Source organism: Betta splendens, chromosome 1 (genome assembly GCF_900634795.4).
Source record: "Betta splendens chromosome 1, fBetSpl5.4, whole genome shotgun sequence".
NCBI lineage: Eukaryota > Metazoa > Chordata > Actinopteri > Anabantiformes > Osphronemidae > Betta > Betta splendens.
The window spans coordinates 12,479,106-12,503,196 of NC_040881.3; the positions used below are offsets into that span (position 1 = coordinate 12,479,106).

At 41.8% G+C, this 24,091-nt stretch overlaps 1 protein-coding gene across 11 annotated transcripts; it reads right to left on the reverse strand.

Moving 5' to 3' along the window:
- Window positions 1–1,933: 1,933 nt before the first annotated feature.
- Window positions 1,934–23,550, reverse strand: pnpla6 (patatin-like phospholipase domain containing 6). Of its 11 annotated transcripts, none has more exons than XM_029146439.3 (37): window positions 23,436–23,549; window positions 20,282–20,370; window positions 18,961–19,014; window positions 18,664–18,751; window positions 18,485–18,567; window positions 18,309–18,400; window positions 18,052–18,192; window positions 17,763–17,922; window positions 17,308–17,388; window positions 16,939–17,067; window positions 16,438–16,518; window positions 16,096–16,231; window positions 15,907–15,981; window positions 15,688–15,788; window positions 15,393–15,560; window positions 14,723–14,800; window positions 14,299–14,504; window positions 13,971–14,102; window positions 13,731–13,854; window positions 13,542–13,655; window positions 13,383–13,458; window positions 12,947–13,096; window positions 12,746–12,809; window positions 12,471–12,639; window positions 12,136–12,318; window positions 11,943–12,061; window positions 11,568–11,724; window positions 11,356–11,472; window positions 11,176–11,245; window positions 8,885–9,001; window positions 7,169–7,285; window positions 5,615–5,763; window positions 5,157–5,309; window positions 4,764–4,880; window positions 3,919–4,006; window positions 3,536–3,675; window positions 1,934–3,411 (listed from the first exon to the last, which is right to left on the reverse strand). In XM_029146439.3, exons 2-37 carry the CDS (start codon window positions 20,327–20,329, stop codon window positions 3,337–3,339), a joined length of 4,152 nt encoding a protein of 1,383 aa, XP_029002272.1. In that variant the 5' UTR covers window positions 20,330–20,370; window positions 23,436–23,549; the 3' UTR covers window positions 1,934–3,336. The 11 variants fall into 11 exon arrangements, with proteins under 11 accessions (XP_029002272.1, XP_029002254.1, XP_029002262.1 ...); XM_029146421.3 differs by having other exon boundaries at window positions 1,934–3,414; XM_029146429.3 differs by having other exon boundaries at window positions 3,536–3,678.
- Window positions 23,551–24,091: the final 541 nt, after the last annotated feature.

A 24,091-nucleotide genomic window follows, 5' to 3' on the forward strand; every position in this document is an offset into this window, starting at 1 on the left:
CCGGAGGGGGTCTGGTTTGGGGACCACAGGATTGCATCTCTGCTTTTTGCAGATGATGTTGTCCTGTTGGCTTCATCAGGCCAGGACCTCCAGCGTGCGCTGGTGCGGTTTGCAGCTGAGTGTGAAGCGGCTGGGATGAGAATCAGTTCCTCCAAATCTGAGGCCATGGTTCTCGACCGGAAAAAGGTGGTTTGCTCTCTCCAGGTTGGAGAAGAGTTCCTGCCTCAAGTGGAGGAGTTTAAGTATCTTGGGGTCTTGTTCACGAGTGAGGGAAGGAGGGAGCGTGAGTTTGACAGACGGATCGGTGCGGCCGCTGCAGTAATGCGGTCGGTGTATCGGTCCGTCGTGGTGAAGAGGGAGCTGAGCCGAAAGGCAAAGCTCTCAATTTACCGGTCAATCTACGTTCCTACCCTCACCTATGGTCATGAGCTTTGGATCATGACCGAAAGGGCAAGGTCACGGATACAAGCGGCTGAAATGAGCTTCCTCCGCAGGGTGGCTGGGCGCTCCCTTAGAGATAAGGTGAGGAGCTCTGTCACCCGGGAGGAGCTCGGAGTAGAGTCGCTGCTCCTCCACATCGAGAGGAGCCAGCTGAGGTGGCTCGGGCATCTAGTTCGGATGCCTCCTGGACGCCTCCCTGGGGAGGTGTTCCGGGCATGTCCCACCGGTAGGAGGCCCCGAGGAAGACCTAGGACTCGCTGGAGAGACTACGTCTCTCGGCTGGCCTGGGAACGTCTTGGGGTCCCACCGGAAGAGCTGGAGGAAGTGTCCGGGGAGAGGGAAGTCTGGAACTCTCTGCTTAGACTGCTGCCCCCGCGACCCGGCCCCGGATAAGCGGATGAAAATGGATGGATGGATGGATGTCCTCAGATCAGCTGCAGGAAACAACGTTGTGCTGAAAATGCCCCCTGCTCGTTCCTCAGTCAATACTGTACAGTAGCAGACTGGACCTCCTTACTTCTGTGTATGTACTGCATCATATGCATGTGTTCATTTCCTAGAATCCTCCATAATCATTCATGAAATAAAACACCAACGTGCTTTTAAGTCCTAATCACATTCCAGCTATTATTTAATTCTGGCTATTTCAACATCTATGATGGATCTACAGCCTTGACTGCTTCAACATGTTCAGTGCATCTGATTATAGTGTGGTGATGAAATATTTCCCCATCATAACACAGTCAAAGCTCCACATCATAAAAGGAACAAGTGTTATTATGCATCTTGGTGGCAGTTTTTGTCCTTGTTTGAACCACATTTAGAGCAACTGCAAAAAAAGACGAGCTTAAATCCTTGAGTCCCACAGTGGGAGTGTTTTTCTTGCAGGTGTGAATAATCTCATGTTATGCTCACTGACTCATTTCCCAGCCTTCAGCGCAGCATTTATCTGAAGTACAGTGGCTGAAATTCAAGCAGTACATACTTCTTGTTGTTGTTGTTGAAACCATCAGCATGTTTTAAATTCTACAGGACACACTGTCAGAAATTTGGAGATCTCATGCTCATTAATTTGGCCTCATTGTCATCAGGTCAACCTTTAAATGCCGGTACAGTGATACTTTTTACTACAACACTTGGAGCAGCCTGATTGGTTTGTTTAGTTTTAAGTGGTCTATTAAACTGAGATGGTCTCTTGAAAAAGTAGTGAATAATGTAAAATACTGGTTTAAATGTCTTGGATGTAAACAGTTGCAGACCTGTAGGTGACGCAGGCAGCTCTGGTTTTCCTCTCATCACAAGCACTGTGTCCTGAGCTCAGTGCATTCAGGTAATTTAATAAGCAACAGCTACAGAGACAAACTGAAACGAGGATCCTCGTTCACCACCACAGCGTGTGTCCACAGCGAAGCTAAGAACCCCAGTCACACCATTACAGATTCAGAGAAGCATTAACAGTCTAAAGAAGAAAAAAAACTTAAATGCTACATGACATGATGCATATTGTATTTATTTTCAAATATGCATAATAAATTATTATCTCCTTCTCAGATTTCCTTGGCATCTCAAAGTTGATGGCAATTATTAAACCAAACTCTTCAGAACAAGGAATACGTCAAATATTTCAGTGCAAATACAGCTAAAGCCAGGTTAATTATATTAAAACACCCTCTATCCCCCAATTTAAAAAGTAAATAGGTTTTTAAAAAAGCCAGTAGTTGACATGTACATAAAGTAAAAACAATAGAAGCAAATCTGGCAACTATCCATAACAGAATGGACTTAAGAGAATCTTTGTTGTTGTTAAGTTCCCTTGCTTCGCAGCAAAGCATCAACTTTTCCACCTCATATACATTTATCAGTATTAACATTATGCATAATGTAATATGACCTAGTTACAAATTCTACAGGAGGTCCTTATTAATACAGTGTTAGCTATACAATTTGTCCTTTTATTTGGAGTTCCTCGGGTTTTCAGCATATTGTTTACCTTGAAATAAGTTGAGATGAACATGTCAGCATTTCCCCACGACAGGATTTCAAATCACTGGCAGACGACTGTAACTGTACACGAGTACTGTAAGTGTATGAGTGCCGTGTAGTGTCAGTCAAATCACTCTCTGTGTCACTGCGAGTGCATCGCACACAGGCATGGACTTGAGCACACAGTTGTAAAGCTGCCTTGGACGCACACAGACGCCACGTCAGCCACTGCCTGTACCGTCTCACCCCCTCCCACTTCCTGTGGCGCACTCTCCATTCTACCTACGGAGCTCCAAGCTCGTTAAGTTGTAGTGTGCGTGAATTTGAAATATTTGAGTTAAAATCACACTTTACTCATGGCTCAATCTATTCTTTTATCTACACACTTTCGTCTTTATTGTTTTCAGTCCCACAATGTCAATGTCAACAGCGTCATTACATCTCTCTACCTTGAATTTAAACAACTCACTGTATATATTTCTTTTTCAACAAACTACAAGCGCGCAGATGAAATAGACAGTGTGTCTGTTGAAGTGTAATGAAACTGTACCGATATATGGAAAGGATGAGAGCAGCAAGTAAATAGCTTCAGTTATTCATTTAAAGTGTCCTTGTTTCTTGTGGTTGGGGTTTTAAAGTTGACAAGCGATGGTTGTGGCAATAGAAGACACCGACAAAACTACTTCCTGACGCTTCTGGAGAGTATTTAATTCTGACAGTGCTGACTTGAAGCGAAGAGATAAAGTCTGTGTGAGAGCGAGGAGCAAACCAATTCTCGCAAAAAAGGTCCAACAGTGTTTCAGTAGTTCAAAAGTTGCAGGAGCTTTGTGTGACGTTCACACGACCTCAACATTTTATGGACCTGAAACCAGTCCCTTGCTCTCTTTCCTTTCACCCTCCCCAGGTTTTCCGTCAGCAGTCAGAGACTTCTGAAGTGTTGGAGTCGCTGGTAAATTTCCTGCGTCGTCTCACAGATTTTTCATCATCCTGCTGAGAGCAGAGAGAGTGTGTTGCTTTCAGTTTCTTATGACAGCCTACAGCCTAGGCTCTTTATTATCAAAGATGTGAATCTGAATGAATTAAAATCAGCATTAGTGCTGCATATGCTTACAGGCTGAAATTCTCCATTTTGTCCCCACCTTCCAGGGGAGTGGTCTTCCGGTTCTGCCTCTTCCTCCTCTTCCTCACCCTCCTCTTCCCGCACTGTGTCCATCCCATCTTCCTCATACTCGGTCAGACAGTCAGACTCCTCTGCTGAATGGATAGAGATATTACTAAGAGAATTCATTGCATTGCTGATCTATTAGGTTTAGAAAGTACCCACACTGTAAACTATCCATGACATTTGCTACTGTTTCAGACCTACTGTATAAAAGCTTTGAGATCATGTTTATAAAACATTAAGCTAAGTGAAACGCAGTGTCAAAAGTAAATGTGTACTGTGAAGCAAAGAAACAACAAGTATAACCCGTATAGGATGGAGTGAGTTTTTACCGTCTGCAGCGACGTAGCTTTGGACTGGGTCTATCCTGGAAACAATCTCTGCAAGGTCGGTGAAGTCAGCACCTGGACATGTGCAAGTCTGAGAGACACGGGATGATTATTTTGTGTTGATGTGGTAACTGTATACACTTTTACTACATTTCACAAACTATTTTGTTAAATTGTTTGCATATGGCTCCTCTATGAACCGCCACCTCATCATGGTGAAGGAGTTTGTGTGTTTGAAAGACCTTAGGAGCTCCGTTGTTGGGGGCTTAATGCCCCTGGTACGGTCTCCCATGGCAAACAGGTCCTAGATGATGGACCAGACAAAGAGCGGTTCACAACACCCGGGGTTGGCTTATGCAGGAGGTTGAGCTGTACCAACTACAAGTAGTCACGATCACCTCCACACACAGCCTTGACTCAGGAACCTAACTCCTTGAGAGGGTCTGGATTCTCTTCTACTCTGGAGAGAACCCAAGTCGTTATGTTACTGGACTTCTGTGCTAGGCACAGTCTGGCCATAAATAACAGGATGTTCTAACATCAGTGTCCATCAGTGCACATGGCACTAGGTCAGAGGAAGAAATGAGCAGATGAATGTTTTGGACATTTGAGTGAAGAGAGGGGCCGAGTAGGATCTGCTGGCAGAAAAGGAGGATGCCAAGAATTGGCAGCTCTCAATTTACTGGTCAATCTGCGTTCCTACCCTCACCTAGGGCCCTGAGCTTTGGGTCATGACCGAAAGGGCACGATCGTGGATACAAGCGGTCATAACCCGGGTACCCTGTACCCGGGAACCAGCCCCAGATAAGTGGCTGAAAATGCATGGTGTGAGTATTGAGTCTACTCACATCAGTCCTCTTGCTGTCGTTGTAATCTGCTGAACGGTGGTCCCTCAGCATGTTCTCGATGATGGCGCCTCTGGCCCAGCCAGTGAACAGCAACTTGCCATGCTGGAAGCCCACATCCTGTAAACACATTAACATATATTCAAGCTGTTACAGACCAATCAACCGACTTATTTTAATACATTTTAACAAAGAAATTGTCCCATCAAATAAACAGTCGCAGAACTGAAATACAGAAAACAGGTGTAAAATTATTATGAACAGTAACTAGATGTATAGAAAAGAGCCCCGCATCTTTATACCAACGAAGCAGATGTCAGTAAACACTAAATAATGATCACTTTATTTTTAAATATAAAGAATATAATATAAGAAATGAACTATGAGGTCACTCACATAGATCTCGTCAAACTTGCCAAAGTCCATGGTCTTGAAGCGGTCGATGGGGGGTCTAATGTATTCACAGTAGGCACTTTTCTTCACCAGTTCTAACTGCCGCACACATGACACATAGGCCAGGCGAGACTGGATCTCTGCCATGTCTGGCACCTGAACAATTAAAAACAAATAAAAATGACAGGCACGGCCACTGTTGATCAATATAAAGCTAATCACAATCACACAGGTAAATAAAGTACATATACAATAAAAACAGTACAGTAAATTTACAATGGCAAAGACTAGCAAATGATTTACAGTATTTTTTTCACTTTTTCATATTTTCACTTTAAAGCAAATGATCTAAATGCTCTGACCAGATTTTACTTAAAGCATTCAAGTAGTGTTCTATATTTTAAGGTTCTGAGTCGTCACTAGTTACCAGTACTGTACGTTGTGCAGACTGTTTACTGTACCTTTACTTTCTCTGCCCAGGGATTGATCCGTTTCCACAGCAACCACCAGCCAGACAGGCAGTCACCATAGTTACACAGGTCAGTCTCATCTTGGCTGCCCACATCAATGGCAATGACTGTTCTGGCACCCATGTTCCTTGCGATGTCCGCTGTTGCATGTGCAACGTTCATTCCAGTGTACACATACACACATAGGTGCAGACGCACAAAAAAAACAACTTGATTAAATTTTTATGAAGATCTTGGCTACTTCCTTCCTTCATTTTGGAAGCCATATCATTCAAAGAGACACAGACCACAAAAAAAACCTTTCTTAAGAGTAGAGAAAATTTAAAACCAATTAGTTGCAGAGAAGACTACAATATTTATGAAACAAGCACAGAGCCTGAAGTTATTTTTCAGTGTTAAAAAGAGCATTGGAGAAGTGGGCATTTTTGTGGTGTTGAGCCTTTTTGAAGACTATAAATGGGAGACATCCCACAAGCCCAAGGCGCCGATCCAGTGTGCCAAGAACAACTATACGTACAGCTGATCTAGCACAAACTTTAGAGGGAGCAGTCAGAGTGCTCAAATTTAAGTAAGTACTAGACTGGATTTAACTGGATCAACTCTTGGGCTCAGAAACCTTCACATTTCACTAGCCTCTAAAAGCTTTGTGAAATATGACAGTACATTCTTTACTATAATTATGAAGACAGAATGAGAGGACATTTTATCTGCACACCATAATCAAAGCCAATAATCTTTTGTATTTAGATTTCATACATTTTAATACAATCAATCTCAGAAATATGTATTTAGTATTGTAAAATGCTGCAATAACTGTTTTATGATGGGCTTTACAGTCTGCAGACAAGGTCAGCTCTTCTCTCATGGTTTAAACCAAGGCCAATACTGATTTAACAATATACTTTAGTATCACAAGCATGCATGTAGGGCTGGGTAATATACTTGACATCATTATTACAATGTTTAATTCATTTTTTAACTGTAATCAAACTGCAGAAATTAACTTATAATTTATAAATTACCCGAGAACAAAGTCTTCATTTAAGTAAACACACCGTGTTTAATTATTTCACAACATACTTCACATGGGTTTTATAAGTGTAAATGTCCAATACTGCCCAGCCTTACGGATCAGGTCTAAATTCAACATGATAGGATGTATAATAAAATTCCATAAACAATGACACTTAACTACATAAAGTGCCAAAGTTTCTGTTTGATACTATTTGCAGAGTTATAATAATTCTGCAGCTACATGTATCTGACACCAGCCCATTATACACCTGTGATATTTCTAGAAGACATAGTATTTTAGGTTTCTCTGACCTCACTTGATGATCAGAACCAGCTTAATATTAAAAATATTCAGATGGGTAAAACTTGGCACATTAGCTCCCAAAGTTCTACTTACCCCCCTACAACCTGAATAAAACCTCTCTTAAAATTCCTCCCCATACCTCACTCCACCTCTCCCCTCCTCTGAGGTGCAGATGTTGGATGGACACTGAGTATGTTGGTGGGGATCGGGGTACCACCTCTACTTGCCTGGCAGGTTGTTGATGTAGCCACCGTCCATTAACAAGTTGCCATCTTTTGGGTCGCAGAGAGGCGGCAGGTACCCTGAGAGGGTCATGCTCGCCCGCACATAGCGCCACAGAGAGCCTGGCACACCAGCGAGGGAGGAGGAAGGGGGGATAACATCTCAATAACCTTTGCTAAATGTTTCAGGTTAGTGTTGGCACAGACCACAGCCCCAACACCAGAAGGAAAATGGCTGATGGGAGGAAGCAAATCCCTTCTGAATGCTAGGACTGTGGTCCTGCTCACCTTTAGACTGTTTGACACCAGTACAATGCTATTACCTCACAGAGACACCCCGCGTGAGTTAAAGTATAAAAATGCAAACGTCATCCATCACAGAACGCCGAGGCTGCTCACATCTCCAAACTATGTCCCATCATCAGTGCTTTGATGCTAGGTTTCTGTGAAATCCACAGACACTGTACCACTGACGTCAAAAACCTTTTTTTTATTGAAAACAAAGCTTCAGTGGCAGAACAAGCAGGGGCCGCAAGGTGTTGTGACATGGTTTGGAGATATTTTACCGTGAGGATGGCAGGGAAGCACCAAACCTGCTCAGTCCTGCAGTAAAGCTCGGTGCCAGCAGGGGGCAGAAACAGGCAGGGTGCTGCATGGATTGGAAGGATAAGAAGCACCACAGAGAAAAGCGAGGGGTGCAACAGTGCATGGAGTATATGTGAATGCTGTGGAATGAATTGTCTTACTGATATATGACTTTAGGGAAATTATGGCCTTTGAGTGACTTTATGCTAGGTTAATGGTAACTTTATTCAGTTTGGACTAGGGGCAAAAATTGGCAATAGCAGGATCCAGAACACACATTCAAAAGAGAAATAAAAAAAAATTACGATATATATATATATATATATATATATATATATATATATATATATATATATATATATATATATATATATATATATATATATATATATATATACACACACTGTATTTAACACTGGCATGCACACAAAAGCAAGCAAAGCCAGGGAGAGGACAAGAGCTATGCAGAACAGACTGAACTTGAGCAGACTGAACTTGAGCTTGTAGGTAAAGATGGAATGAAAAAAAAGCTATTTGACAATAACAATCCAATGAGGAGCACGCTGCTGTTTGGTCCAGAGAAGAGAATCAAAGGGCACAATGATCCACAACATCAAGCGGCTACAAAAAGACAGATATGTTGCTGACATGGTGCTGACCTTAAAGATTTCCAGCTTCATAACACACTGTCATGTTCACTCTATATGATGTGCGCTGAAACGATTGATTTATGTGATTTATGACAGAAAAGGCAGATACGCTGTCACACGAATACATCAATGTTTACAAGCCACATCCAGGACTTATAAAAGAGGTAGTAATTTGTTTCAGCAGATATAGAGATCATGATGAAGCCATCATGTATGCGTCTACAAGCCGTAGACGTCCAGACATGCTCGGCCAATCCTCACACTCTAGCTAGTGTGTGTGTGAACGATAAAATCAATGGCTCAGTCTATATGTTTGATTTGAGTCTTTCCTTCCAAACCATGGTCTCCCAATGTCCACCTGGTCAGGGTGGGGTTAGTTACGAGTGACAACCTGGGACATAGAGGAAAGAAAGCCAAGGAGGGTAGCCACGTGGTCGACCTAGGGAAGGGTGAGGTGGTTTTAGTGAGGGGGATTTGAAAATCTGACCTGGGACATTGTTAACATAGCAACCATCCACAAGCAAGTGGCCATCCTTGGGGTCGCACAGGGGAGGTAAATAGGGGGTGTAGGAGGCACTGGCTCTAACATAGCGCCATACACAACCTGTCGGGGAAATGAAGATGGAGAAGTAGGAACACATCAAATATGGGCTAGACTCCACGTCAGAGACGGAAAACCAGAGCAAAAAGAAAGAAAGGAAAAAAAAATTCGAAAAATAAAAAAGTTGGGAGGACGAAACACTGGAAGACGAGAGTGCAAGAAGTTGTTAGGAGCAAAAATGAACAAAGTGGAACACAATGATAACAAAGCAGCCTGCTGCTTCTAAACCACTGCAGCATATTCTAGCAGAGTCAAATTCATATAAAAGATCAGCCGAATAACTATAATATGATAATAATATGAAATCCAATTAAAGCTTTGATCACAGTAATTACAAGATGCTAACGTGAATAAATTACAAAAGGTGTGTAAATTAGTTCTTTATCAATAAAACAGCGATGCAAGGTCTGTCTGATGTCATAACAGCTGAAACTACATTAGTGATGTTAGATGATTTCACAAGCAAGGTGGGAGAAAAACAAGCAGAGAGAGAGCAAAGAAAATAGAGACGAAGCCCATAGCTTTAAGAAATTCTCTGGGCCTTAAGCAGAAAAACACAAAAAATGCAAAAAGGAGGGTGTGTTTATTTCTGTATAGTTTTAAACAAGTATCATAAATTAATCCTGTTTTTTTCTCACTGAAAAAGCTCTCAAGAAAAAACCATCAGTACTGCTTTTCATTTTGCTTTGGGGAGCCAAAGCGACCTACAGTGTTCAGAGTAGCACCATGCAACAATGTCTGACAAAAGCACAACAAGGGGGGGGCGTAGGTGCACAGTGTTCTGGATCCTACATGTTTGTCACAGAGGGGAGTCAGCATGATAGGGCCACATGTTAATCTGTCTACACAGTAACCTATGCATATCTTGGATGTCTTTATATGCAGGAAAAGTATAGAGAACGTAATCTAGGGAGGCAGACATGTCATTAAAAGCAACGAAAAAGCTACAGATCCACCAATTTAGCACATGAAAAGGAAGAAGAGGCGTTTTACACACCGAAAAGCAAAAACACACTGAAATATAGAAAACACAGGAAAAATGACAAACAGGGAAAAGCTACAGTAAAAGCAGTAATTGATGAGAGCAATGAGAATGAGAAAAGGCTTTGGCCCAGCAGTTAGTTCATATGCATGCTAAGCTGCAAACATCTGCAGTCAGCAAGACCCTCGAATCCAGTACTATAGCTTATACTATTAAAATATTATTGACTATTAATTAATAAAGTAAATTAATCAAATGAAATGTCTTGATTTGAGGCACAATCAGTCATAAGCAGTAATACACTGATAACACAAAGAGGTTGAATGGCTCAGATAACCACATACTGCATTAGAAGGGTTGCTGCTGGAGGTGGGATGACTTTGAAACCATGTGGATTTACTATCATAATGTTAGTGATGATGCGATTTTATGCAAGTCCAACACATTTACCATCATAACAGCACACAGGCACAAGCATGCAAACATGTACGCAACATTTTCTTTTGGAGATATTTAGTGAAACCTGTTGCCTTGTACACCACAGGAGACTAAAACTGGCATGGAGTTCTTTGTGGAGTTCAAACATTCCACTTACGTGTAGCAGGAAATTTAACCCAGAAGGCAGTGGATGCTGCGCTTCATCATATAGTTACATTCACTGTAATTTACACAATGAGCCAACTTCAATCTAGTTCAGAGCAATACAACCCAGAAATATGAATCTGAAGCTATACAGTCCATTAACGATGCATATGCTAGCTACACTGTTCCTTTTATATATTATTTATATATTATAGATGTGTTTTAATATTTATAGAATTGTATTAGAAAGTTGCGGATGGCTTACTGAATGCACTAACAGGCCAATGCATTTGCTTACATAACAGCCTTAGTCACTGATTGCTGCAAGCAATAAATTTGAATAATTACTTTGTTGGTCATTTACTGATGATAATGCCAATCTTGTACGTTAGTATTCATTCAGAGAAGTAATAGAGATAGACAGATTTAATTATGCTCATGCTCATTTAATTCAACGTGTAAATATGTGTGCTACAGCTGTAAAATCTATAATTCTGCAAATATGCCATCCTAAAAAAGTTCTAATGAAGCCTCAAACACATTACTGCCTTAAGCGTGTTTAAAACTGAGAGAAAGGTGGCCGGCTCTTTTCTTTAACTCAGCAAACACTTACCATCCTGGTGAACACGCATGGCTGAGGCTGTGATGTCAGTGGTGACATTAAAATATGGCAACCAAAGGTCCTGAGGACAAAAAAGTGTTGTTCAGTGTCATAAATTCTATCACTTCCTCAGTGGCTGATCTTCTAGTAGGCCGTACTAAAGCTGTCCAAGCTTAAATAACTTCCTCTTACCTCAATCTGCTTATCCTGGAAGACTTTGTAGATACTGGTGTTGAAAGCAGAGCCAGAGAACATGGAGGTAATGGGATACGTAAGATCCAGGACTGTTTTGAATACAGAGTTCATTGCCTATAAAAACATAAAATAATCAATAACAAACTGCTCTGTGAGTGTGATGCTGTAACTATTTGCAGACAGTGATGCTATGACTGCATGAGCTCTACCTTTGACCACTCTCTAGCTCTCTGTTTGGTCCTGACAGCGCTCCTCTCCTCTGCGTACAGTGCACCGATGAATGAACCAATGGAGGTCCCCCCCACTATGTCAATAGGAATCCCTGCTTCTTCCATGGCCTTGATCACACCCACATGAGAGCAGCCTCTGCATGAGGGAGGCACAAAATGGACATTGCTTCTATTGCAGCTCTGAATAATTTGATTTTCACATTTAAAATCCTTTCCTGTGTCACCTTATATAATAACACGAAGGGGCGTTTAGGGCTGATGAGACACAGCATGTGCGTAGGCTGCATTGCTAATAATATACTTCAAAATATTAAACTCTCTCTCCATGTCTGTCCAACTCCGCCGTCTGCTCACCTGGCCCCGCCTCCTCCCAGCACCAATGCAATGCTGTTTCCAGTCAGCACTCGGGCAAGTCGAGAGAAATCACTGTGTCTGTCTGCCGTTTTCTCACAAACCTTCTCATATACCTCCCTCTAGAAAACATAGATAGGAACATATAAATACAGGTTAAAACACAGGTATGACAGGAGAGTCTGTGGGTTTGTACCAGTTTGCTCGGGCTGCGTCTGGAGAAGACCCTCCGAGGACATTTGAGGTGCAAATGTCCAGAGCACCAGCTACGCATGTTGAGCCACTCGACGGTCCTAGAGGGGCCTGGCCCGTCTTCTCTGTGCAGAAGGACCAGCTGTTTTAGAGCACGCACTGCTGTGTTCTCCAGCATTTGCTCCAGCTGACGAGAAGAGCAGAAAGAAAAACCAGTGTAAACAAACATCTCTTTCACACTTCCCTTTTGTACACACACACACACACACACACACACACACACACACACACACACACACACACACACACACACACACACACACACAAACACACACACACCTCCCCAAGAGCAGGTTCCTGGTCCCCCATGCCAACTATTAAAATGCAGTCAGCCTGACGGATGCAGCGTTGAGTCCATGGAGTCATGCTGTTGTCAGTTTGGTACAGTACAATCCGATTGATGTCCTCCTGCTGGGCCAGCCAGCCAGACAAACGGTATTCATGGATACTAATGAGAGGAGCACACAGATATGCAGCTAGAGTACACGTGACACACAGGTAACGGCAGAAATGACACTGATAATTAAGCGTGTTTCTCTCATCATTAAACAGACCTGTCCAAAGCAGAAGCACCCAGTCGCTCTCTGATTATGTCACTAGTTAAGAGCAGAGTGGGACCTGCAAGTGTCACACAGAGGCAGTGTAAAAAAAAAAAAAAAAGAAAGCACCACATCTACTGGTATATTCCAATAAAGTACTTTAACATCTTTCTCCTATAGATATAATTGAGATCATAGAGAAATCCGTGGGCCTACCAATGGCATTGAGAGCATGGCTGAGTTCCAGGTTGAATGCATTGATGGGCACCTCATCACATACAGGCAGCACAGCTACGGTGGAGAGGTTGCTGGCAGGGTTGGTTACATCTGCACTAGTGGTCATACTGGGCAGACTCAACGCTGAACCTGGAAAGTGAAGACAATGCTATATGAATGGATACATATTTTGCATGTGTATTTTGGTCTAGGACGCAGCAACTAAACCCCAACTACCCACCAAACAACAAATTGGACTAGCATGTATAAAATGGTTATAAACCAGGCATTTGTGACTTTGCATGTTATGGTATGTGAATGAATAGCAACACACTCCCTAAACAGTCTTAATGGAATAGCAAACAATAATAATTATTATTATTGAAACTTCATTGATCCCCAAAGTGCGGTAAATTTATTTCTGCAATTGACTTACCTGAGAAAGGTCCACGACCCTGTTGCAAGTTTCCCAGAATCTTCTGACCTAACAAGTGGATCAACCTTGTCACCACCTAAAAATACACACCAGGCATAAGTGTAATTTCCTCTGCACACTAAAAATAACAATGCAAAAACATTTGATTGGTGGACTAACCTGGGGATAACGTCTTTTGATGTTGTTAAGCGTTCCCTCTGGCAGTTTAACCAGCTCTGTGTCTCTTACAGCATGGACAGTGGTGGCTCTTGGTTGTCTGGTCAAGGCCTCGACCTAAAGTACAAAAAACCTGAAGCTTCTTTTATATAAAACTTAAAATGAGTGAGAAGCAAAAAGCCATGTCCTCACCACTCCAATTAGATCTCCTCTGCCATACTCTCCCACTAGTTCCTTCTTGCCATTTGCCTTGCGGATGACTGAACGCAAACGGCCATTCAGAACAATGTAGGTGCAGTCTGACTGATCGTCCTGTCTGGAGATACCAAGGAACCAGACCAATAAAAACCAACGTGGAAGAAACAGACTGAATAAACAACAAGGCTGTGATGTTGTCAGCACAAAGCGAGCTTTTCCACGACTGTTCACTACCTGTAGAGAGCTCTGCCAGCCTCCACTGCCATCCAGTCAATAGCGAAGTCCATCTGCCTTACGAACGCCGACATGCGGATAGCTACCGTGTGGGCAGCGCTCAGTACGACACTGGGCTGCTCCCTCATTATCCTGCAGTGAACACGATGCAGCACCAGCACATGCATGAGGAACACTGACTTTTAATGCTGTCAGCAGAAGACTCAAGGGGATTTTAACAATTTTATGCATTTTAAACGAATGTGTGAGAGTTAAACGTAATAAAACCTATTTACACATAGCACACACTGCTAGATGTGTTTGTGCACAGTACGGATGAAATACTCACTCATAGAAATCCGACTTGGAGATCTTGAGGTAAGTGCAGTCTCGCACAGCCTTGATGGTGAATATGAGGGGTTCTCCAGTGAGCACGGCGAGCTGACCCACCATCTCCCCTGGATGGGTTACAAACAAACACACTGCCTCCTGCTTGTTGATCATCCGCTGGTAGACATGCAGACTACCAGACAAGACAAAGTGCAGACTCACATCCTGAAATAGGGAAGTGATACAGAAAGTGGGAACAAGGGAAGAACATTTTTCTTTTATTATCTGACACAATCGATTTTTTGTGGTAATGATTCAGTTACTGTATTTACTGTAGTTACAAAAAAACTTATTTATACTACTATCAGCTATAGGAGAAAAAACTAAATTTTTGTCACAGCAGGGTACAGAATACAATATACTTTTTATGTTTTGTTTAGTACCTGATCACCCTGTCTGGCTAAGACAGCTCCAGCTTTTGCTTGGTGCAGAGTCACTCTCCCATTTAACAACGATGGGTCCTTCAAGACGACAAAGTAAAATTGAGGAGGTCAAGTTAAAAGTTTTGAAAATTTATTTATAATCTGCTTTATTCCAGCAAGTAAAATTCTGAAAGACTGACTGCAGCAATGCACAGAGAGGGTTCACCACATCCTGTATTTTATGCAAGTACTCAACTTTAAGCCTTAAATGAAAAAGAAAATAAAAACAGATGCTCCAGACAAGGCTGGTGTCTCAGGCTTGACATGGCAGCTCTGCTTCCTCTTATCTACATAATAGGCTGGACTGTCCAGAGTCCCACTGACTGACCTGCTTTTCACATTGTTGGTCATTATTGACCAGCAGATGCTCCATTGTAATTTAAGACAATGTGGTTATTCATGCAAAATTGTAAGGAGCCTATTATTGTACAATTCATGAGTTTTGGTCACATAGTTTACAGCATAACTGGAAGAAATAATGGGTAGATGCTTCTTTACTTTCAGGAGGTTAAAAAAACAAACAAAATGGCTGAAGTTTTAGAAGCATCTGATAACATTTTTACATTACAAAACACGAAGACTCTTGGTTTGTTATTAATAAAGCAATATTTACAAAAGTGTAAATCCAAACCTCAATCTTCATGAGTTTGAGAATCTCTTTCTGAGCTTCCTCAAACAGGGCAGTACTGGAGCGGCTAGTTACAGGTGTAAAGATGTTGTCCACTGCAGACTCTTCTTCTGGATACAGGTAGATCCCTGAGGGAACCTCATCCACGGTCACCTTCCTCTCTCGCTGGTCCTACGACAACAAATTGAATAATATTCATGAAAGAAAATATCTTAGCCATCTTTCCATACAGGGTTTCTGTTGCAATCAGCCAATATATCAGAGAATGAAAAATCATCTCATCTCATGTCAGTCTGACCCGGGTATAGGTGGGAGGAGTGTTCCCTTCCTCTGCAGATACAGAAATCCGTCCCCTTTCATAAGCCAGATCAAAGTCTGACCTCACACTTTTCTGCATACCTGCACAGACAAATAAAAAACAATAATTGAAAATAGAATAAATTATTACAACATTATTAGAACTGAAAAGAAGACCAGTGAAAATATTATCTCTCTGAACTGAAAAGCAGTTACTTACAGGCTATGTCCACAGGCATGGAGATAGCCCTGCTAAGAGTTGGCACTGTTGCTCCATCCTTCCCTTGTTCTCCACCTATAAATAAATACATTGAAGTGCATTTAATGATGACTTAAAAACAAAACTGGAAAATCGACTATTGTAGTGGCATTCCAAACCTTCCAAACCAATGGCAAGCAGCTATAGTACCTGTAACTTCACCCTTAATGGCAGCTTCCCGATGCTCCTCAGGCACTGTCAGGCTGCCAAAGCGCTTGCCATGGCGAATAGGACTAGTGCGAGTAGGGTGAGGTGACTGAGGTGGCAGACGAGAGGGCTGCATTTCCTACAGGGTGTGGTTCCACATATGTGTTGGAAATGAGAAAAAGAGGGAAACGACATTAGCATTTACTGATAAAACCTGTTCCTCTTGAAGTAATGCACAGTTACTGATAAATACTGAACCACGGTATTCACAAATGTTTGTAAAGCGTGTGTGTGTGTGTGCGTGTGCGTGTGCGTGTGTGTGTGTGTGTGTGGCATAAAACTCACATGGCTAAAAAGCTCATTGGTGAGCCCCAGATAATTGTGCAGCGCTAAGACTGTGACTCTTTGGAGGCGAACCATTATAATCTGAAACATAGAATACAAAGTCATTTGACAGGTCACATAAATGAGCACGTGCATTTTCAGAAAGCATGAAAAAAAAACAATTATAAGAAATAAAGTGTGATGTTCTTAAAAATTTAGAAGTGTCTTTATGTAGAATGAAGCTTTTTAGTCAGTGTTTATTCATGGGAAGAATAAATGCTGTGGACAGACCTACAGTAAAGCAGACAGTTTTGCTGTGTTGTTGTTGTTTACTGTGTGTGTTGCTATACTTGCTCCACACACAAGCACTCATTTGTAAGTGTAATCACTTTATTTGTATTTTTGACTTCCAAACTACAAACTTTCACATGCCATTGCAAACACGTGTTAGAGTTATACTGGTATTTATATAGCTGAAGATCATTAGAGGAAAAGGACTAACAACTAAAACACATAACTCACCTGTACAACTCGCACCAGGCTCTCAGGATACTTCTCAAATATAGAGAGGAAGGCCTCTACAGGTAAACGGAGAACAGTGGAAACCTCTGCAGCCCGTGCCGACACCGTTCTGTAAGGCTTCTGGTGGCCCTGGACACAACGATCCCACAGAACATTACAGATCTATCTACACTATCTATAGAAGGCTTAAATGACCTGGTAACTTCACTTCACTTTAACTTTAATGAATGAGTGTCAGGATGTAAAATAAACTAAGAATAAAATAAATGTTCAGAACATGTGTTTCATGTGCCTGCATGTGTACTGAGGAAGCCTGTGCTTCTGTGTGTGACGCAAACATGTGAATTTCAAGCAGTGGGTGCAACGTACTGTGATGACATCCAGGATGCTGAGGAGGCTGTGGACACTGTCCCCTGGGTAAACCTCCTTCACAACACTTTCCTTTCCATCCTACACAATAATATTAAGACATTCAAGCCAAAGTACAGTACATGTCAAGTAGCTTCCCTATCAGAGTTATTTATCACGGGTAAATACAAGGACACAAAACTAAAGTTCGTACTGAAACGCACCAGACGTAGCTGTATGATCAGATCAGATCAACGGTTATCAGCATGCATGTTGTAAATTAGCCACACAATGATCTACTGTATTTGCACATGGGCTCAGTCACACATCATATCACAGGAGTGAGCTAACCAGGCCAACAGGCTCAAACACAGCCTCTATGCCTAAGTTCAAGGTTCCAGTGGTTGCATCATGTACAGTATGAAAACAGCTTCAGTTTAACTCGGCCCTTATGTTATGTAAACAAACCTACGCACCGTTCCAGTAAGGCACAATTCTAATTTTCCATCCTGAACCACGTAGATGCTGCTGTCAGGTTGTCCTGGCCTGAAGACGTGCTCCCCTTGCTGAAACTGTACAAACACCATGTGTTTGCACAGCTCTAAAAAGAGGGGCTTCTCAAAATGGCCCAGCACACTGCAGTGAAGAAGAAAAGTATACAGATGATGCAAGTGTAAGTATTTAAAAAGTGTGTGTGCAGGTTTTATTGCTTATGTAACCCACATAGACACATTTGAATTAGTTGAATTCTGATGTGCCCCCTACCGGACATTTTTGAGCATATAGAGAACCTCAGACGGTAGGTGGGAGTTGGCCACATCAAATTCTGTGAGATCTGCCTCCAGCACTGATGGAGGGGGCTCCTTGGCCTGAAGGGTGGGCACCTCCTTCTTAAAGCGCAGAATCCTTCACAGGACAAAGAGAGGGAGGCAGTGACACAGAGAACGACCAAGCATGGCAAAGAGAACATGGCCTTTAATGGCAGTAATGGAGGATTGGTGACAGTGAAACTTTGAATGTACTTTTTGGCAATGTTAAGCATCTTCTGCTTCTTCTTGAGGCGTGGCCGAGAGGAGGAGGATGTACCCACCAAAGACGAGGTAGACTGGGAGACCTGTAGAGATAATATGATGCATGTAGTAACGTAATGCAATTTGACGTATGCAGGAGATTAATCATTTTCCAGCTGAATGCTTACTTTACGCATGATCTTTCGTCCGTAGAACATGACTTTGTCCCTTTTACGGAAGCGGTATTTGGGGGCCTCCTGAGCTTCCAGGTCTGTGAATAAAGAGGAATAATAAAATTACACACAACCTCTACCACAGTATGTGTTGTACACATCGTTATAAGAAATGCCTCTCAGCATTAACTTACTTCGAAGGTGGATTCTCCGCAAGATGAAAAAGATGAGGATGGCGATGAGGACGATGGCAATGCCCGCACCTATCACCATCCCCACCATCTGAAGAGAGAAACATTATTCAACGTACAGTATGAAAAGTATGATTATTTAATTGTTTTCCGAACACTTTCTAAATACCGTATTGAAATTAATTTGCCTTACTTAAACATATAGCTGAAGTGAAAGATGTACTAATATAAATTTAGATTGAGGATTATGTAATAGAAGCCAAATGAAAGTATCTCCCGGAAACTATATTGAACACTCACCATGCTTGTCTGAAGTTCCTCCTCCACAAAGCTCTTGATGTTACTGACCCCGTCCTATCATAATAGAGAAATTCAAACATTGCTCATCTGATGCAGACAACCTAAAGCAAATCTACAGAGGGGGTGAAACAGCAAGAGAATAAAAATGTCTTCTCATTTTGTTTGGACTTCACAGCAAATAGGTGTAGATGTGCTACATATACAGTTATAATCCGTACTATATCTGTTTGCCAATATTTTCCGTATTTAAAGAAATATATGAGCGACATTGCATTTAGCAAGAAACTGTCATCTGCCACTGTTGTTTAGCAATGTGAAATGCCTGATAGGACACAGGGTTTAAATGGATGGAGCAAGAACATGTTAAGTTATCTGATATGACACTTTCACAATTCCTCAAGAATGTGATTACAGTAAAGACGAAACGCCAACGACTGAGAAAGGTCAACACTGAATGAGAAGGAGGAAGTGGTCTATGTGAACTGTTTCAAAACCAACCAAGCATCTATACAGATAAATATTTAAGGAACCTGAGCAAAGAGTTGCTCTTTCTCTGACTTGCTAAAGGTAAATTATGTGCATATGTACTTTTCATTTGATCCAGAACCTTTTACAACAGTAGATTTAAGACTTGAGTCTTGCAATATCATTAGTTGAAAGTTCTAGCTAACATTTATCAATAAAACTCCTTTGTGTGTGTGTGTGTGTGTGTGTGTGTGTGTGTGTGTGTGTGTGTGTGTGTGTGTGTGTGTGTGTGTGTGTGTGTGTGTGTGTTTGTGTGTGGTCATTATATACAGTACAGTACATAGTACAGTGTTCTGGCTGGCGACCAATGTTATATCTGTTATCATTTGTTAATGATTTGAGCGTGAGGGCTGACAGTGACACGAGTGAGTGTATAAGCAGCAAACACGCAGGAATCAGCCGACTTTAAGCAGAGGCTACAAAAAGCTGCAAAATGTTCACATAGCGTAAGCGTGTACAACTTGTTGCAGCTTGTGAGTGTGCAACTGTGTCTCTTGTATATGGATGACAGAAACACTGTTTCACTCATACTAATGCTAGTCTTTACACGCAAACCTCATATCAAAACAGTGTTATGTTCTTGCTTACAGTGCCACAGTATATTAAAATTGTACAATGTGGCCAATGATAAACTCTAATTTAAACTGAAACCCTTGACTTCACTCCCAACTAAGGTGTTCCATGTAAGATGGTGGTTTACCACTTTACATATTCATGGCAGAACAACCTGCATTCATCTGATAAACAAGGTAGTGCTGCTTTTATCACTATGCAAAGTAACACTGAACCAACCAACCTTGGTAATTTCTCCTTGGATAGCTTGATCCAAGGTTCCCTGTCCCATTGTAACCTTGTTTCTTCATAGGGATGGTCCATCAACAGCCACTGGAATCAAAGACAGGTCAACAGATGTTTACAACACAGCACGAAAAAAACAGGTGTAGCTAATATAATGAATCATTATCGATATTATTGTCACAAACGACAACTCAACTTGTGTGATGTGAAAAGGAAAAAAAATAAATTCATCCATCAACACAGACACAATGGCTCAATGTTGCCAAACAACTTAACCCATCTCTTTGTCCCAAGTAGTGCAGCAAAGATCTTACAGAAAACAGGCCTAAACAAAAATGAACACTAAACGGCTCCACGTCAATAAAGAGGAGGAAACGAATGTGCTTGAGGAGAGGGGAGATGTTGCGCACAGGGCGAGTCTGCAATTGTATACCCACTGCATCTATCTGCTTGTAACAATGATAGTTTGTAGCACCTTAAAATCACTTTAACTGAGAGCTGGATCAAAGCAGAACCAAATGATTACATCCCACAGAAGTGCGCTGCTGAGAGCACTATAACCGTGCTTATTCTCTGGCACACAAACAGCGAGATAACCTATCCAGATGGTACCAACCCCCCTCCCCCTCCTGCCCGTCCCTTTTTATTCTCCTCTGCATGGATACAAACACTGTCCCAGTAATTAGATGTCCCTACCATCAGTGATTTAGTCCATACAGTTATGACATCACCGTTGACCACTGAGCTTTTTTAATTCATTTTTGAGAGCATGGCAGTTACAAAAGTGTTTGTTACATGAAAGTGGCAGCAGTGATGAAGGGAAGTACTAGAGCTGCCTCTACTTTTGAAAAAATGCTGCATCATCAAAATATTAGATTTTTGTTAGCTTTGTAGTGAGGGCAGCCCACTTGAACCATAGTCAGTGGTTCAGTGGTGTGATATCAGGCCTAGAGCTGCACTGAACTCAAGAGTTCATTTAGTCATGTACATGGCACCTCCCTGCCCACATCTGCCCACACAGGCTGATTGAGCTGACACATGCATATGTGCTGTTGCTGGACAACAAGCCTCACTGTCTATGGACAAATAACAAGCCAGGTTAGCTTAGCTTGCTGAGGTCCATCTACTACTAATAACTCTTGCATAAAGTGAGACCGGAGGGAAAGCAAGCTGGCAACCAAACAGACTCAGGGTCTGCTGAAGGCATACAAAGTAGGCCCCAGCAACACTGAGAAACAAGTCTCACAACAGCCAAAACTTCATAGTCACAAGAGAAAAAACTACTATAGGTTTTGTGTTCTATTTAGTCTATAACACTGTCATATAAAGAAGAAAATACAGAATGCTAAAGACAGCTCATTAAACAACACAGTAAAATAATCCAAGCATTGAAATAGCCACAGTCATAAATCAGACTATAAATCAACTTCTCATTTTAAAGCAACAATTTCCTAATATAAAACAACCAGAATCAGCAAATGCTTTTATGAACAGCAGACAGGGAAGATTTATCCTCACTCATATGATGTATTCTTTACTTAATCAAGTCTGTAACATCAGGGACTGATGGTGGCCTAAGTACGGTACAGAAGAAATTCAATCAGTGAGAGACGGAAGGCGAGGTGTCATGTTCCATGAAGTAAGCCTCTGACTCACAAACAAACCAAAGAGGAGGAGGCTGCAGCGAGGGACACTTCAAGCCTTTGCATGTCCTGATTTTTGGCATCTAATATTGTACTGTACGTTTAGCACCAATCTGGGACAGTAAATGATGTGCTCACCTGCTACATGTGTGTGAGTCTTAATGTCTCTAATGAGTCTCTAAATGAACGTTACAAACCAATGTTAGCTGCAGTTACAGTTTTGGTGTATTCATTTTGATAGCGAGTCGTTATTAAACCAAAATTATTATTATTATTATTATTATATTCTAAATGTCATCTAGCCAAAGAAAAACCTAGTCCACAGAGTTAAAGATGTAAATTATATAATTCTTTTTAATTTCCAATTTCTTGCATCTCTTACTGTGTAGTACCGTCTGTAACACAACATCACAGCAGCATGTCATAGCAGGTAAGCATACTGACACAAGGGTTGTTGCCTTAGAGTCTCTAGGGCGTCTTTTTGTTCCTACACAGTCCTGTGTTTCGTAATAGGACTGTAACAACACTAGCCTTCTCTCTAACAGTGTGTTTTATGTGCAGGCCTACTCCTATTGTTTTCTACAAACAGTGAACCTAGTGTTTAATCCACTGTCCAGGGGCAGAGCAGAGAACACTTACACCGCCAGTGTCAAGGGTGTACATGTAGCACATAAACCTGACATAAACCCAGAAGGCGTCAGCTCCTACTTTCCCTCTGCCGACGTGCTTATGAGCAATGTGCACCCACTGAGGTGTTGCCCTGCTGACCTCTCACACCGATTAACGCCATTATGGCAGGATTGTGTTATAGCGTTAGCTCCACACACTAACTCGACGAGGAGCAGTTTGACACAAAAGTCAAAAGTGATATTTCAGCATTATCTTCACGCCTGCAGCAGATGTTATGATGCAGTGATGACCAGCGTAGCAAAAGGCATGACGTTACATGTCTGTGGCTATTAAACAGATACAGTAGGGCCTCGATGTTTATACTCGGAGGAGAGTAAATCGAGGCATTTCCACCAGGGTAACGCAAACGTACACGGTTTGTTGGTGGTTACTATCCTCGTCAGTTCCATTGGCAGTTCCAGTGGTAGTAAAACAGCGGCAAACATATTTCCATCACCGGCCAGGGCAGAGGGCACCTGCACGACTAACCGGTCAGTGCCGTAGTCCCTGGTGGTAGCTAACGCTGCCTCTGGGTCATGTTGGCTAGCTGTCGATGCTACGGCATTTCACTGTGACCACCGTGAAGACTGTGAAATCAAACCAGCAAATCGCCGGAAATGTTGATGCACTGACAGCGGTCTACTCCGTATGACCTCCACCGATCTAAGTTAGCGTAACTAGGCACGTTAACTTGAAGCGGTACCTCTTGTTTTCGCAGCTAGTTATTCGCCAAATCTACGCGCTGGTTAAAACCCTTGATAAATTGCACGACTGTGAAGCAACCTGCGTTACACTAAAACATATTAGGACAATATAGATATGTTATTATTAGTCATTTACCTGAGCTGATGGACTCCCGTTAAACGTCAGTCAGTCAAATAGCATAAAACGGAAATCATGTCCATTAAGCCCCTCCCATTACATTCTACGGAAAATACGGCCAATCAATAACTTAGCTGAACTGAGCTCGGCCAATCACAACACATAGATGTGTTGACACGCAGATATTCCACCTATTTATGTAAATAAACAAAAGCGCTCCAATGAACACAAGGGAGAGCTAGAAGGCGATCCATGACTGGATGGTACTTTATGATTGACAGTTTTTGTTGGCTTGTTAGGGCAAGCGACTTTCTTTAAGTTCCGTCTATATTTGATCATTAGTATACGGTCAAATTACAAGGGTGGTGAATACTGCTGCAAACATTTAATAGTTTGTAACTCAAGAGTTATCAATTATTAAAACACTACATTTTACATGTGAAGGAAGTGAATTCTATCTACACAATCATCCTTTATAACTATTCCTATAAATCTTAATTCTGCCATAAACTTTACCTAACCAAACCTAGCTGGCTATACGTGCATTACATTGAACGATTTAAATTCAATTACATATCACCCTTACCTTTCAAAGTAAACCTACATCAACATCGCCCTCTTCTGGTAAATATCTCAAGTATCAAAATATGGCACAGCATTTCATCTTTCAAAGC